The 18,143-nt window shown below is 38.4% G+C and overlaps 1 protein-coding gene across 1 annotated transcript in view; it reads right to left on the bottom strand.

Moving 5' to 3' along the window:
- Positions 1 to 18,143, bottom strand: part of LOC126199195 (ubinuclein-1) — a 370,199-nt gene that overhangs the window by 53,053 nt on the left and 299,003 nt on the right. The window contains exon 11 of the mRNA XM_049935975.1: positions 6,473 to 6,658. Within this exon, the coding sequence (XP_049791932.1) occupies positions 6,473 to 6,658 (186 nt within the window). The remainder of the gene's footprint in view (positions 1 to 6,472; positions 6,659 to 18,143) is intronic.

Below are 18,143 nucleotides of genomic sequence, written 5' to 3'. Positions count from 1 at the left end.
TTCACTAGTTTCACTTAAATATGAGCCTCTTCAGATATTCATTTCTTTGACAGCAGGTTTAACGTCTGCTTGTCACCACTGTCAACATTAAGTGTGATCATACTATCATGTTGTCATCTCAGCATATTTGAGAGAGTAACGGAAACGGAACTTCAATTTATTTTTAAAATTGCTTTTTTACACTCCTTTTCACTCCTTATGTAACACGGAAGACAGAGAAAATTTTCTGCCTATTAAATCTGAAAAATGTTGACACCAATTATTTAGAATTAAATTAAACAATTTTCATTTATTTGCACAACTGATTCATCATAGTCTTAGATAATTTTCTTCCTTCTGTACAAATTGCTTCAGATTACTTAATTCACTGTGCAGGAGCTATTCTAAATTTACCACTGTAAGAATCTCTCTTAATTCTGATTTTTAAATATCGTTTCTTCTTTGATATTTTTTGTTTAATTATTTTCAAAATATGTTCCAGAATACAAATATTCCATCAGCGAATATTCTGTTAAAAAGTAGAAAAATGTAATTTGATTGTTCTCAATCAGTAAATATGTTCAAAACATCAACATTCAATGTAAAATTATCTTCGATTTTCTAAATATTTTTAGTAATGTTCCTTTTTAATTCTGATTTATATATATATTTTTTCAATTTTGCTTTCTAATCCCTCTAGTCTATCCAAACAGTTTTATGTTGTGGATAACAGCATCTGAAGCAATCCAAACCAGTTCATCAAACTGTCTATCCAGTTCCTTCTCATCCCGTATGGTAAGTCTCCCCTGACCCGCGGTTCTGGGCGACTTTCCGAAAATCTACTCCTTTTCCAAGACCTCTTGATTCCTTTTCCTTCCCCCTTCTTCCTTCCCTTTCAACCCTTCTGCCTGAAGAAGGAGCCACTGGCTCCGAAAGCATGCCAATCACAACAGTCTTTTATGTGTATGTTCTGTCGCCGCTTGGTGAGTAGATTTTTCATCTATCCAATGAAATAATTTTGTCTATCCAGTTTATAATTCAATCTTAAACACTTACACACACATGAACATTCTAAAATATGGTTCTCCTTTAAGCATCGTACTTCTAGTCAATTTTATCATATGAGTAAGTTTCATTTATCCTACAAATTTGCAGCTAAGCAATCAAGACCTTAAAGGCAGGTTTCCACTAGCAAGTAATTTTCCGCAAGTTTACTTCTGCAAGTCACTTGGGCAATGTATCAGGAGCTTGCTGCAAGTACTTGCACTGTGTTTCCACCACAGTTGTGTTGTGGGATTGGCAGGTTGAAGTCTACAGTGTCGTGTTACAAACAGAGCAGCTGCCACTGTCATTGTGTTATTTTTATTGAAGAAAAATCACAACGAAAAATAAAGTTAACAAAAGAGGATAAGTTTGGGTGAAGAAATGGCTACAAGCTATCAAGAAACACTCTTAAATGAAATAAAATCAGATGACTACACTCAAGATTAAAAACGTCCTGAAAATGTCTTATGCTAGCATTGAGCATCTCTTTTTTAATATTACAAGCATATATTCAAAAACAGGACACAAAAATGCACCAAGCTATATCCCCAAAGACGACCTTTCAATTACTCTTCAATTTCAGCAAACAGTATTTATTACTTTTATTACCCAAGCAATGCATTTATGTTTCTTCTTCTAATAATAATAATAAACCCCGTGGAGGCCCGGGAAAAGAATAGGCCTCCGGTATGTTCTGCCAGTCGTAAAAGGCGACGAAAAGAACAAACCACTAATAGGGCTAACCCCCCTTTTAGTGTGATTACTTGGTTCAGGACAGAACTAAAGAAGCCTCGGACAAGCGCCGTCATGGTCGGGGACGGCGCTTGAACCCTATGCCCGCCCACAATGGTAATGACACTGCTAGCCAACTGGAAAATGATTTAAATCCAAATAGAGGTGTTTTGCAGGATATGCTTCCTGCAACCACCCTAGAAGGAAAACAAAGACAGAGGATGAGATGGTCAGATGAAGTTAATCGACACCTCATGTTCTGTTATTACCAAGCAACAAACCTAGGAACCAACACAACTGGATACAGATCACAAGTATACACAACATTTATTACCAGATACCCAGAATTAAAATTTTTAACAGAACAACGTCTAGCTGATCAGATTCGTGTAATAATAAAAAATAACAGGATACCCCAGTCAGAATTAGAAAACATCAAACAACAAGTACAACAAATACTGGAACAAAATAATGTGCAATTAGAAGAAGAAGAAGAAAATACAGTAATGGACTCAAACATCCCAGAGCAAACAAACAAAGAACAACACGCATCAATTAAACAATCAGAGGAAAATGAAATTTTAAGACAGCCACCAGCACAAGCACAAATAGAACACGAAGTGACACACATGTTAGATATAGAAGAAAAATTTCAGTTGACATATATAGAATACAAAGACACAAATACAGACATTAGACCATTCTTGCATAGACCACCAAATAGCCCACAAGTCGAAACAACAATAAAAACTATCAACACAATCATACACAACAAAATAAATGAATACACAACTATGGAAGAGTTACAACTACTGGTTTATGTAGGAGCACTCACTACACTAAATATACACACTAGGCAGATATCAGAACCAACCAACACACAGAAGAAACCCACAAAACCAGCATGGCAACACAGGCTACAGATCAGAATAGAAAAACTGAGAAAAGACATCGGACAGTTAACACAATTTATAAGAAATGAAATATCAGACAAAAAACGAAAAAGGTTAGGTAAAATCTCACAACAAGAAGCAATAGAGCAATTAGATGAAAAGAAGCAAAAATTACAAGCTTTGGCGAAACGACTTAGAAGATACAAAAAAAAGTGAAAATAGAAGGAAACAAAACCAAACATTCAACACAAACCAAAAGAAATTTTACCAAACAATAGATAACACACACATAAAAATAGACAATCCACCAAACATAAGAGACATGGAACACTTCTGGAGCAGCATATGGTCAAACCCGGTACAACATAATAGGCATGCATGGTGGATACAAGCAGAAACAGATACATACAAGATGATACCACAAATGCCTGAAGTGATAATTTTGCAACATGAAGTCACCCGAGCAATTAATTCTACGCACAATTGGAAAGCCCCTGGAAATGATAAAATAGCAAATTTCTGGCTAAAGAAGTTCACCTCAACACATTCACATCTAACTAAATTATTTAACAGTTACATTGCAGACCCATACATATTCCCTGATACACTTACACATGGAATAACTTATCTGAAACCTAAAGATCAAGCAGACACAGCAAACCCAGCTAAATATCGCCCCATAACATGCCTACCAACAATCTACAAAATATTAACTTCAGTCATTACACAGAAATTAATGACACATACAACACAGAACAAAATTATAAATGAAGAACAAAAAGGCTGTTGCAAAGGAGCACGAGGATGTAAAGAGCAACTGATAATAGATGCAGAGGTGACATATCAAGCTAAAACTAAACAAAGGTCTCTACACTACGCATACATTGATTACCAAAAAGCTTTTGATAGTGTACCCCACTCATGGTTACTACAAATATTGGAAATATACAAAGTAGATCCTAAATTGATACAGTTCCTAAACATAGTAATGAAAAACTGGAAAACCACACTTAATATCCAAACAAATTCAGATAATATCACATCACAGCCAATACAGATTAAGCGTGGAATATACCAAGGAGACTCATTAAGTCCTTTCTGGTTCTGCCTTGCTCTGAACCCACTATCCAACATGCTAAATAATACAAATTATGGATACAATATTACTGGAACATACCCACACAAAATCACACATTTGCTATACATGGATGATCTAAAACTACTGGCAGCAACAAATCGACAACTCAACCAATTACTAAAGATAACAGAAGTATTCAGCAATGATATAAGTATGGCTTTTGGAACAGACAAATGTAAGAAAAATAGCATAGTCAAGGGAAAACACACTAAACAAGAAGATTACATATTGGATAACCACAGCGACTGCATAGAAGCGATGGAAAAAACTGATGCCTATAAATATCTAGGATACAGACAAAAAATAGGAATAGATAATACAAATATTAAAGAAGAACTAAAAGAAAAATATAGACAAAGACTAACAAAAATACTGAAAACAGAATTGACAGCAAGAAACAAGACAAAAGCTATAAATACTTATGCCATACCAATATTGACCTACTCATTTGGAGTAGTGAAATGGAGTAACACAGACCTAGAAGCACTCAATACACTTACACGATCACAATGCCACAAATATAGAATACATCACATACATTCAGCAACAGAAAGATTCACATTAAGCAGAAAGGAAGGAGGAAGGGGATTTATCGACATAAAAAACCTACACTATGGACAGGTAGACAATTTAAGAAAATTCTTTCTAGAACGAGCAGAAACTAGCAAAATACACAAGGCAATCGCTCATATAAATACATCGGCTACACCACTGCAACTTCATAACCACTTCTACAACCCTTTAGATCACATAACATCAACAAATACGAAGAAAGTAAATTGGAAAAAGAAAACACTACATGGCAAGCACCCGTATCATCTAACACAGCCACACATCGATCAAGACGCATCCAACACATGGCTAAGAAAAGGCAATATATACAGTGAGACAGAAGGATTCATGATTGCAATACAGGATCAAACAATAAAGACCAGGTATTACAGCAAGCATATTATTAAAGATCCCAATACCACAACAGATAAATGCAGACTTTGTAAACAACAAATAGAAACAGTAGATCACATCACAAGCGGATGTACAATACTAGCAAATACAGAATACCCCAGAAGACATGACAATGTCGCAAAAATAATACATCAACAGCTTGCCTTACAACATAAACTTATAAAGCAACACGTTCCTACATACAAGTATGCACCACAAAATGTACTGGAGAATGATGAATACAAATTATACTGGAACAGAACCATTATAACAGATAAAACAACGCCACATAACAAACCTGACATCATACTCACCAATAAAAAGAAGAAATTAACACAATTAATCGAAATATCCATACCCAATACAACAAATATACAAAAGAAAACAGGAGAAAAAATTGAAAAATACATCCAACTGGCTGAGGAAGTCAAAGACATGTGGCATCAGGATAAAGTTGACATCATACCAATTATACTATCAACTACAGGAGTCGTACCACACAGTATCCACCAATACATCAATGCAATACAGCTACATCCAAACATATATATACAATTACAGAAATCCGTAATTATTGATACATGTTCAATTACCCGAAAGTTCCTAAATGCAATATAACATGTACCGTACAGCAAAAAGGAAGTGACGCTTGATAAAGGTCCGCGTCACTCCATTCTTAACCAGACTTCTAAAAAGTCTGAGAAAGTAAATAAATAATAATAATACAATAAAGACACATATGTTACCATTCTACTTTCACTTCTGGTGAACCAAAGTAACTTACTTCATGCCTTTACTTAGTGTTAAAGGCATGAAAGCATCTGAAATTCATTGTCAGATTAGTGAAGTGTATGGAGAAAACATTATCAGTGATGGGGTGGTACAGAAATGGGTGAGAGCTTTTAAAGATGGCCACATGAATGTGAAGATAAACAAAATGGGCGACCTTCAGTCATTACTGACGATTTGGTCAACTTCCGTACAGCCCAGATCTAACGATCGGTGACTACCACATATTCTTGTGTTTGAAGAAGCATCTGGACAGTCACTGCGCTAATGATTGTCTAGTTGGGCGGCATATTTCTACCGAGGACAGTATATAGAAGCTGGTAGTACGATGCGACAAGTGCCTTAATATTGGTGGGGGCTACCGAGGACAGTATGTAGAAGCTGGTAGTACGATGCGACAAGTACCTTAATATTGGTGGGAATTACATAGAGAAGTAGAGTAAAGTACAGGCTTCAATGTAAAAATAAAATTGCTATGTAAAGTCAGCTCATTTTATTTTTATTTAAATACAGTATTTAAGTAAGTACACAGCTCTTAAAAGTTTAAGGGTTCCAACGCTACATTTGTTTCGGAATATCTGACTTCACACCATTTTCCAGCTGACTCTAATACTTTTGTACCAATATTGCACACATTGAATTTCTGCAAGTTTTTCATAAACTTTCAGCAACTGACAAGTTCTGCAAGTATTTGCAGCAAGATGCAAGAAATGGTTTCCATTAACTTGCACAAACTACTTCTGCAAGTAGTGAAAGAACTTGCATAAGTACTTTCTGCAAACGATTTGTAAAAGTTACTTGCTAGTGGACACACACATTACAACTGTTGAAGCAATGCTATCCTGATGACCCAACTAAAAGAAAAATTAGCAAGCAAGCAGGGGTAAGACTACTTATAAGACTGAATGGAGATGACCATTTGAAGTCCGTACATGCTGTAGTATATACTTACTGAGGACTGCTGTACACTTCCTTGCATTCTCGCTGGAGAATAGATATTTTCATCCACCCAGGAGGCCAAAGTGGTTTCACTTTCTCCTCCAAAAAATTACGAATGATCTCAGCTACACTTTCTTTACGTGGTTTCTGGAGCTCAATGCACTGCAGCTTAATGCGAACTACCTCACACAGATTGAACCTAGAAATAAATCATCATACATTATTTCAATTAGTCTACAAATTTATCAGTTTGCTTCTATTGGATGTTTCCATGAATTCTAATTACTATGTGATCAGGAAGGGTGTTAACTCATCCATCCACCAAATAAGAATGATCACAAAAGTGCACATGAAAATAGAAAATGTGCCTGATAAGAGCCATATCCATCCAAACAAATTTCAGTCTTAACTGTCAAGCAGGCGTACCATTTTTCACAACACAAGTGGTCACACAACTTACTTCATACCACATGTAAAGAATAGTTGTCTTCATGTTACCAAGGTAAACATGTATGAGCAAAATCACAATTTAATCTAGTTTAATTAAACAAGGATAAAATAAATTTACATTACATGCACTAAAAGGCATTCTTTAGTTAAACAATAATAAAATAAATCTTTCTCTATGTCTGTTGATGGATACAAGTGTCTACCCCATAGTAATGATGTAATCAAAGTATTGAACAGTGCAGTTTTATCACATCCCTGCTAACTGCTTATTTGATTACTAATTATCTTTTAGATAACTGCCTCATTGTGGGATTGTGCTGCTAGCCTGGAATGTGGGTCATTCTGCTGTATGGATTTTAAATTTTTTCTCACCTAGCTTGCACTTTATTTTATATTACAGCTGCTCTTTTGGTGTATGATAACACAACTTATTACTATGTTAGCTGAAGCAATAATAAAGGAATAGGTATGGGTTGACAATTGTAAAATGACAATGAAGCAGTAAAAATCAATGTCACTTTGGAAACCAATATTACTTTGGATTGGAGCACGTTATACATAGACATGCCTGCTCGAGGGTTAACACCTGCTTTATCTCCATCGGCTGATGTATCTGCATTACATGGTGCTAGTAAAATACAGAGGAGCAGATTTTGTAGCATGTGAATACATTAGGACAATAAGAAAAGGAAGCCTATTTAGATATGAATATAACAAAATTTGGGTGTGGAGTGTATGATTATTCTCAAGGGAGGAAAACTGAGTGTGTTTCTCCTAGATAATAGAAATGCTCTGAATATTCCAAAAATTTGAGAAACAAGATCCGTTTCTGCAGTTGTGTATCTGTTCAATCAGTTACCGAAACAAGAAGAACTGGAGGAGGTGAGAGATTCAACAGTATCAGACAGTGTAATTTGTGTTTCTGACTAAGATGTTTTCAATTCACTGCAAAAATTAGGCAGAAATTAACTGAAACCTATTTTAAAATTTTTATTCTGAATATTTTTAATGTTCCCCCTCTTTCTTTATATTTTTACAACAGTATATCTTCAACAACTGCTTCCTAGTACTATTTCTGCATGAAGAGAATCATTCACTGCTTTCCTCTCTTCCTGCGTGAACAAAATAATGTGACACTCCTTTCATTCCAAAGATTCCCAACAAGTTCACATGTACTACACATAGTAACGAATTCTGCATCCCTACAAACACCACAGCCCAGTGTAAAGAATTTTTACCCATTTCAGTTCGTAAAAATAGCTCTTCTGAAGCATTTTGTGCACAGAATCAATGTACCGACTTTTTACCTGTCCTATATTGTAATAACAACCCTGCAGGATTAAAAAAAAAATCTATATTTATAATCAGAATATTCAGCCTGTAAGAAGAAATTTATTAAATTAGAATATTTCTGCTTAACTGTTATTAATAATGTAGATCTGATTTGTCTCACTGAGCACAGGCTCAAGAATGAAGAGCTATTAATATCTAAATTACCAAATTTTACAGTTCACAATAGCTATAGCTGGTTATGTAAACAGGGTGATGGTTGTGTAACAGTTGTCAAAAATGTGGTTAATTTTTGTAAATTAAATAAAAGCAATCATCTTAATGACAAGAAAACTTTGAACATTGTGTGCTTGAACTTACTCATAATAAAGTAATCATTATTTGTGTATACAGATAGCCTGATCGCAGTCTTTCAAAGTTTTTATAAATTCTAGAATGTGTCATGAATTAAATGTTAATTTTTCTACATTAAATTTACTCTTTGTAAGCAACCTTATGGCTACATTTAATATGGAAAACATTGTCTATAATACCACTAGAATAATTACTATCTCCAATAGCACTGTTGATGCAGTTTTTATTACTACTTCTTTAACTCCATTATTAAATGTTAAGAATGTACCAAACGGGTTGTCTGATGACCACAGGATCTTGATAAAATTAGAGTTGTCCTGTTGTATCTCCTCTGGCAAGCCAAAAGCTACAAACAGGTGCGTATTCAATGATCCCAAAAATTTAGAATTGTTTAGGTTTATATTATGCCATGAATCCTGGATGATGTGTTCAATGAGGATGATATTAATAAGAAGGTAAAGATATTTCCTGACACTGTGGCTCATTATTTTAATATTGCCATTGCCCATAAAAGGCTATTAAACTCCAGAACAAATAAACTAATTTATAAAGGGTGGATTACAAAGGTAATAATGACATCCTGTGGTACAAAAAGAAACAATATGCAGTAAGGAAAGAAAGGAATGATCCCATTTTTTTTTAAATCTATATTTTTTAAAAATACAAACAGATACTTCGACAAGTTATAAGCAAGTGTAAGAAAATAATAATTATATACACTGAAGCATCAAAGAGACTGGTATAGGCACGCATACTCAAATACAGAGATATGTAAATGGGCAGAATACGGCACTGTGCTCAGCAGCCATGTGTGTGCGAGTTGCATTTGTGTGTGTTTGCCATCTAATTCTGACGAAGGCCTTACCGAATTGAAAGCTTATATTTGTGACAATCTTTTTGTTGTGCCTATGTGCAACTCAGTGTCTCCGCTATATGGTGAGTAGCACCTTTCCTTTTCACTATATTGTTACAGGGTGTTTCAAAAATGACCGGTATATTTGAAACGGCAATAAAAACTAAACGAGCAGCGATAGAAATACACCGTTTGTTGCAATATGCTTGGGACAACAGTACATTTTCAGGCAGGCAAACTTTCGAAATTACAGTAGTTACAATTTTCAACAACAGATGGCGCTGCGGTCTGGGAAACTCTATAGTACGATATTTTCCACATATCCACCATGCGTAGCAATAATATGGCGTAGTCTCTGAATGAAATTACCCGAAACCTTTGACAACGTGTCTGGCGGAATGGCTTCAAATGCAGATGAGATGTACTGTTTCAGCTGTTCCATTGTTTCTGGATTCTGGCGGTACACCTGGTCTTTCAAGTGTCCCCACAGAAAGAAGTCACAGGGGTTCATGTCTGGCAAATAGGGAGGCCAATCCACGCCGCCTCCTGTATGTTTCGGATAGCCCAAAGCAATCACACGATCATCGAAATATTCATTCAGGAAATTAAAGACGTCGGCCGTGCGATGTGGCCGGGCACCATCTTGCATAAACCACGAGGTGTTCGCAGTGTCGTCTAAGGCAGTTTGTACCGCCACACATTCACGAAGAATGTCCAGATAGCATGATGCAGTAATCGTTTCGGATCTGAAAAATGGGCCAATGATTCCTTTGGAAGACATGGCGGCCCAGACCAGTACTTTTTGAGGATGCAGGGACGATGGGACTGCAACATGGGGCTTTTCGGTTCCCCATATGCGCCAGTTCTGTTTATTGACGGAAGCCGTCCAGGTAAAGATAAGCTTCGTCAGTAAACCAAATGCTGCCCACATGCATATCGCCGTCATCAATCCTGTGCACTATATCGTTAGCGAATGTCTCTCGTGCAGCAATGGTAGCGGCGCTGAGAGGTTGCCGCGTTTGAATTTTGTATGGATAGAGGTGTAAACTCTGGCGCATGAGACGATACGTGGACGTTGGCGTCATTTGGACCGCAGCTGCAACACGGCGAACGGAAACCCGAGGCCGTTGTTGGATCACCTGCTGCACTAGCTGCGCGTTGCCCTCTGTGGTTGCCGTACGCGGTCGCCCTACCTTTGCAGCACGTTCATCCGTCATGTTCCCAGTCCGTTGAAATTTTTCAAACAGATCCTTTATTGTATCGCTTTTCGGTCCTTTGGTTACATTAAACCTCTGTTGAAAACTTCGTCTTGTTGAAACAACACTGTGTTCTAGGCGGTGGAATTCCAACACCAGAAAAATCCTCTGTTCTAAGGAATAAACCATGTTGTCTACAGCACACTTGCACGTTGTGAACAGCACACGCTTACAGCAGAAAGATGACGTACAGAATGGCGCACCCACAGACTGCGTTGTCTTCTATATCTTTCACATCACTTGCAGCGCCATCTGTTGTTGAAAATTGTAACTACTGTAATTTCGAAAGTTTGTCCGCCTGAAAATGTACTGTTGTCCCATGCATATTGCAACAAACGGTGTATTTCTATCGCTGCTCGTTTAGTTTTTATTGCCGTTTCAAATATACCGGTCATTTTTGAAACACCCTGTACATTCCATCCTGGATTTTCCATTGTTTGCTATAGCATATTTAAATTTACAAGTCTAATGGAATAGTATGCAACTGGTCCGAGTTGTGCTGTTATAATTTTGAGTTTAATTTTTAATTTTTAGTGTTGCTAACTTGCAGTTAACTAACTTTTTAACAGGGTATGTAGTCTGATGAACTGTGCTGCCCTCAATTATTAAGGTATCATCTCACATAAGCCAATCTGTTTTGTAGTGTTTTATAATTTACAATCTAAAATATATATAACATATTGTAAATTGAATTTTCTTCTAAAAATTTAAGTTTGTCCACTATCCTTGTCTATCTTGTACATGTAGGACTTGATGGATCAAATAAATATAAAACATCCACTCTCTCAAATACAGGCACCACTGACAATGTGAACAGAAGCAGGTTTGGGTGTAAGTTGGCAATGACAGTCCTTTGTGCAAGCTAGTGCCAAATATTATTTGTAGTGTCTGCTTCACAACATTGAAGGCTGTGGACAAATTATTGTTGTGCATTGGTCAATTAATAAAAACAATAAAACAAACAGAGAAAGAGGTAGTAATACACTTTAGTAAAGAAAGACTATGTACTAAAGGAGACATACTGAAGACTGCTGATTCTTCTAACTACACCAACATGTCATTGTCTAGCTCTAAATGGCTGTAAAATATTTTATTACTACTTACATAAAAGAAAGTCACAAATTTCATGAAATTAATTCCAGTAAATTAGCACCTGACACTTATTTCTTGTGGCAACAGATTTATTTCAAAGAGTGTTATGAAATAACCAACAATCACTGATATTCTTTTAGTTTTCGTATTCTCTTTAGAACACAGACAACATTTGATATTTTGCCACCACATGATTAACATAAACAGGTATTACTCAATCAAGAGTTCGGAGCATAACACAAAACTAAAATCATGAAAGTTAACATGAAAATTTACAATTTAACAAAAATGTGCACATATATGCATAATTCACTGGACTATCACTAATCCAGCCATTCTAGGGACATAAGGGTGCCAGATTATAGAGTGTCTGAAATTTATTTTATTCATTTATTTTGTTTTTTATTTATTTTGAGAACATGGGGTATATAATGTAATGTACTTTATTAAACCAAATACATTAATTTTCAAAGAAAACTAAGTCCTTGAGTGAATACTGTACATAATTGTACACTTGTATAACTCACTATGAAACATCACCCCAATTTTTAACTGTCACTATGATGATACGCGAAGTGGCATGCTTTATCACACAGCCGCTTTACAAGCATCACATCGGTACTGCATGTGACTGGTTGTTGCATAATGTACTCCAGGAAGACCTTGGCAGCTTCAGCACCAGCAGTGTGAGAAATCTTCATGCTTTCTCCTTCTGTGTCCTCTTTTTCATCACTTTGACCATTACTTTCTTGCACACTTTCGATTATTTCTTCATTTGTTAAAGTTTGGTTCAGATCACAGTTTTCCTCATTCAGCCGCTTCGTAACGTCTTCATCATCAATTTCTTCTCCTCCTGGAAGGTTGTGGAACATGTCAGTGTAAAAAGTAATTGATAGTTCCGAGTTGACTGGCTTATAACTGTCACTCACTACTGGGTCCAACTCGGCATCAGCGGATGACCACAATTTTCTCCAGCTCTTCATCGTGGTAGCACTCTCCACTTTATTCCATGCTTCGGCTGTTGGGAAAACAACATCACATACGTTAATTGCTTTCCACACCTTCAGCATAGTCTCGATAGAGTCGTTTTCACTTTCATTCTGCAAGGAGACGAGAAGTGAATGTCAATAATGACATTTAATTGATTCAAAAATTCCCTGGTCCAAGGGCTGAATTAGGGCTGTCACATTGGGTGGGAGAAAGAGTGCTTGTATACCATCGCCCTTTAGAGAAACATCTGAAGGATGACTGGGAGCATTGTCAATTGTAAGGATAGCTTTCAGTGGAAGCTGTTTCTTCTTCAGCTTTTTTCTCACTACTGGTACAAACATTTCATGGAACCACCGAGAGAATATTTGTCAGTCCATAAACCCTTTCTTCTAAGCACAATACTGCAGTGGTAGAGTAATTATGTCAATGTGTTAAAAACAACGTGGATTTTGGGATTTTCCAATCACCATAAGCAGTAGTTTATGACTCCAATTTGCATTACAACATGCCATTAATGTTACGCACTGTTTCTGTTGCTTGTAACCACGAGCTACCTTCTTGTTCTTGGCAGCTAATGTTTTTGAAGGAAGCATATTGTAAAAGATTCCTGTTTCATCAGCATTATACAAGGCATCAGCAGTTAAATCTCCTTTCTCTATCATCTTCTGTATCTTGCTTACAAGCTCATCAGCATCCTCATTGTTAGCTGACCGACTTTCCCCAGTGACTGTCAGCTGCTGAATGCCGTGTCGTTTTTTCCAGTTTTATATCCAACCTTCGCTTGCTGCAAACAAGTTACTACTGCCAAGTTGTTTGTGAAATGCAGGTACTTTTTCCTTTATAATCGGGCCACTGATTGGAATTCCTTTACTGCGTTGTTGTATGAACCATCTATAAACAGCTACATCCAGTTCTTCATTCTCACTCTTTCGCATAACCTTCCATTTTCCCAACTCACTATCCATTTGTGTTGAGTACTGTTGAATAACATCATCTTTCTTTTTGATGTCGTAATAGTTGCTTGTTGAACACTGAACTCAGCAGCAATGGCTTTCTGCGAAGAACTTTGATTTAACTTATCTAAAATCTCTGGTTTCTGCTCTAGGTCTAGTGTAACGTGTTTCATTTCTGAAGACATGATTCCAACCTGGGTGCGACAGTTTAATGAAGGCAGAACATCGTGTGACAAACCGAAACAACCTCGGGCTCGCACAAGCCGGTCTGATGACATGATCAAGAAAGTGGAGAGAATTGTTTTGGGGGGGATCGCCGAATGACTGTTGAACAGATCGCCTCCAAAGTTGGCATTTCTGTGCACACAATCCTGCATGACGACCTGAAAATGCGAAAAGTGTCATCCAGGTGGGTGCCACGAATGCTGACGGACTACCACACGGCTGCCCGTGTGGCATGTTGCCAAGCAATGTTGACGCACAATGACAGCATGAATGGAACTTTCTTTTCGTCGGTTGTGACAATGGATGAGACGTGGATGCCATTTTTCAATCCAGAAACAAAGTGCCAGTCAGCTCAATGGAAGCACACAGATTCACCGCCACCAAAAAAATTTCGGGTAACCGCCAGTGCTGAATAAATGATGGTGTCCATGTTCTGGGACAGAGAGGGCGTAATCCTTACCCATTGCGTTCCAAAGGGCACTACGGTAACAGGTGCATCCTACGAAAATGTTTTTAAGAACAAATTCCTTCCTGCACTGCAACAAAAACGTCCGGGAAGGGCTGCGCGTGTGCTGTTTCACCAAGACAACGCACCCGCACATCGAGCTAACGTTACGCAACAGTTTCTTCGTGATAACAACTTTGAAGTGATTCCTCATGCTCCCTACTCACCTGACCTGGCTCCTAGTGACTTTTGGCTTTTTCCAACAATGAAAGACACTTTCCGTGGCCGCACATTCACCAGCTGTGCTGCTATTGCCTCAGCTATTTTCCAGTGGTCAAAACAGACTCCTAAAGAAGCCTTCGCCGCTGCCATGGAATCATGGCGTCAGCATTGTGAAAATGTGTACGTATGCAGGGCGATTACGTCGAGAAGTAAAGCCAGTTTCATCGATTTCGGGTGAGTAGTTAATTAGAAAAAAAAATCGGAGGCCTTAGAACTTGAATGCACCTCGTATTGTGTCACTGAAGCAGCTTTCTCTTATAAAACTGACCAGTTTCTAGTTCCATTACCACATAACAGCACTTACCAGATATTTCACTCTATTGACGATTTAGAGACCAAAAAAAGGATCTCCTATTATTCACTCTTGGATATCTAATACTACATCTAATTAGATCATGTTTAACTTTTCTCAAACTCTACTATCCTCTCTTTGGATACTAAGGTCTATTGTCTGTTACATATAAATGGAGGAAGTAGAGGCAGCAGGGTTTATAAGGTTTACATTATTACTGATTTGGTTACAAATCATGTTTCAAGGTGTGCTTTGCAATGAGCCATATCCAGGGCAATGCTCTCAAAGTACTCCATAAACATGTTGACTGTAACTGAAGCTAATGGGCTTTCCATCATCAGGCATCCTGTCTGGTTAAAATATTCTCCACCATACAAAAAAATACGGTGACCTCGGCGTATGCTTAAATAATACACAACAGTGTCATCGAATAACTGAACATGCATGAATAACGAGGCTACATCAAAGCTGACCACCACCTTGAAAATGCAGGCATTTAATTTTACTAATGAAGTCAATTATATTCTTGATATAGTGCATACAGTGACCAATGTGCAGAGTAATGAGGTTCACCAGATGTTTCGCAAGTCTGAAAGTTACCAATCCAGTGATGCTCACAACGGCACGAAGGGATGTGCCCTTCTCATGTATTTTTGGAAGGCCATAAAATGTAGCTGGTCAAGGTGTGTGAGGGAGGAGATATTTAATGATGGTCAGTATTGATGTGGTCTCATTATGCATTCCAATCAAGGACTAAGATCTGCTCTCCCAGTTATTTGATGACACTGTTGTAGATTTATTTAAGCACACTCTGATGTGATCATATTTTTTGTACAGTTGAGACTATTTTAACCAGACGGACACACTGCAATGGGAAACTCATTAGCTCCAGTCACAGCCAAACTATTTATGGGGTACTATAAGGACATCATCCGGGACGTGACTCCAGCAAAGCCTAGAGTATGCTGACGACAAATTTGTTACCTGGTCTCACTGACAAGAAAAGCTGGACGAGTTCTTGGAACGCATCAAAAATATCTATGTCTGCATCAAGTTCACGACAAAGGCGAAGGCAGATGGTGCCTTGACAACATCTAAAATGGTTACCTATCATACAACATACAATGATCATTTAAATCATCGTCCGATAGCACAATGCTTACAAAATTAATAAACAGTTGCACAGCATGGATCTATCTCGCACGCTTAGTCGTAATTAAGCGATGGTAATGAAGTCATTTTGAGTGTTCCTCGAAGTATAAGGTTTCGCCGAACCAAGGTAAGCAAGTAAAAAATATTCTTTTTAAAAACACCCTATAATTACCACACTTTCGTCTCGTGTATGTGAATACTTTTTATGCAGTACAAATCCCATTTCTCCTCTCTACATCTACATCTACACTCTGCAAACCACCATGAGGTGCATGGCAGTAGGTATATCCCACTGAACTAGTTATTAGGGTTCCTTCCTGTTCCATTCACGTACTAAGAGCGGGACGAATGATTGATTGAACACATATGTGCAAGCAGTAGTTAGTCTAATCTTATCTTCATGATTCCTATGTGAAAACAAAGATGATGTGACTTACCAAACGAAAGCGCTGGCAGGTCGATAGACACACAAACAAACACAAACATACACACAAAATTCTAGCTTTCGCAACCAACGGTTGCTTTGTCAGGAAAGAGGGAAGGAGAGGGAAAGACGAAAGGATGTGGGTTTTAAGGGAGAGGGTAAGGAGTCATTCCAATCCTGGGTATACACTCGCACACACACACACACATATCCATCCACACATATACAGACACAAGCAGACATATTCAAAGACAAAGAGTTTGGGCAGAGATGTCAGTCGAGGCGGAAGTGCAGAGGCAAAGATGTTGTTGAATGACAGGTGAGGAATGAGTGGCGGTAACTTGAAATTAGCGGAGATTGAGGCCTGGTGGATAACGGGAAGAGAGGATATATTGAAGAGCAAGTTCCCATCTCCGGAGTTCGGATAGGTTGGTGTTAGTGGGAAGTATCCAGATTACCCGGACGGTGTAACACTGTGCCAAGATGTGCTGGCCGTGCACCAAGGCATGTTTAGCCACAGGGTGATCCTCATTACCAACAGTAACTGTCTGCCTGTGTCCATTCATGCGAATGGACAGTTTGTTGCTGGTCATTCCCACATAGAATGCGTCACAGTGTAGGCAGGTCAGTTGGTAGATCACGTGGGTGCTTTCACACGTGGCTCTGCGTTTGATCGTGTACACCTTCCGGGTCACAGGACTGGAGTAGGTGGTGGTGGGAGGGTGCATGGGACAGGTTTTACACCGGGGGTGGTTACAAGGATAGGAGCCAGAGGGTAGGGAAGGTGGTTTGGGGATTTCATAGGGATGAACTAACAGGTTACGAAGGTTAGATGGACAGCGGAAAAACACTCTTGGTGGAGTGGGGAGGATTTCATGAAGGATGGATCTCATTTCAGGGCAGGATTTGAGGAAGTCGTATCCCTGCTGGAGAGCCACATTCAGAGTCTGGTCCAGTCCCGGAAAGTATCCTGTCACAAGTGGGGCACTTTTGTGGTTCTTCTGTGGGAGGTTCTGGGTTTGAGGGGATGAGGAAGTGGCTCTGGTTATTTGCTTCTGTACCAGGTTGGGAGGGTAGTTACGGGATGCAAAAGCTGTTGTCAGGTGGTTGGTGTAATGGTTCAGGGATTCCGGACTGGAGCAGATTCGTTTGCCACGAAGACCTAGGCTTTAGGGAAGGGACAGTTTGATGTGGAATGGGTGGCAGGTGTCATAATGGAGGTACTGTTGCTTGTTGGTGGGTTTGATGTGGACAGACGTGTGAAACTGGCCATTGGACAGATGGAGGTCAACGTCAAGGAAAGTGGCGTGGGATTTGGAGTAGGACCAGGTGAATCTGATGGAACCAAAGGAGTTGAGGTTGGAGAGGAAATTCTGGAGTTCTTCTTCACTGTGAGTCCAGATCATGAAGATGTCATCAATAAATCTGTACCAAACTTTGGGTTGGCAGGCCTGGGTCACCAAGAAGGCTTCCTCTAAGCGACCCATGAATGGGTTGGCGTACGAGGGGGCCATCCTGGTACCCATGGCTGTTCCCTTTAATTGTTGGTATGTCTGGCCTTCAAAAGTGAAGAAGTTGTGGGTCAGGATGAAGCTGGCTAGGGTAATGAGGAAAGAGGTTTTAGGT

This window comes from Schistocerca nitens, chromosome 8, assembly GCF_023898315.1.
Source record: "Schistocerca nitens isolate TAMUIC-IGC-003100 chromosome 8, iqSchNite1.1, whole genome shotgun sequence".
Lineage (NCBI taxonomy): Eukaryota > Metazoa > Arthropoda > Insecta > Orthoptera > Acrididae > Schistocerca > Schistocerca nitens.
Note: the sequence above shows the minus strand (reverse complement) of the source record. Positions and strands in the feature narration are given on the sequence as shown.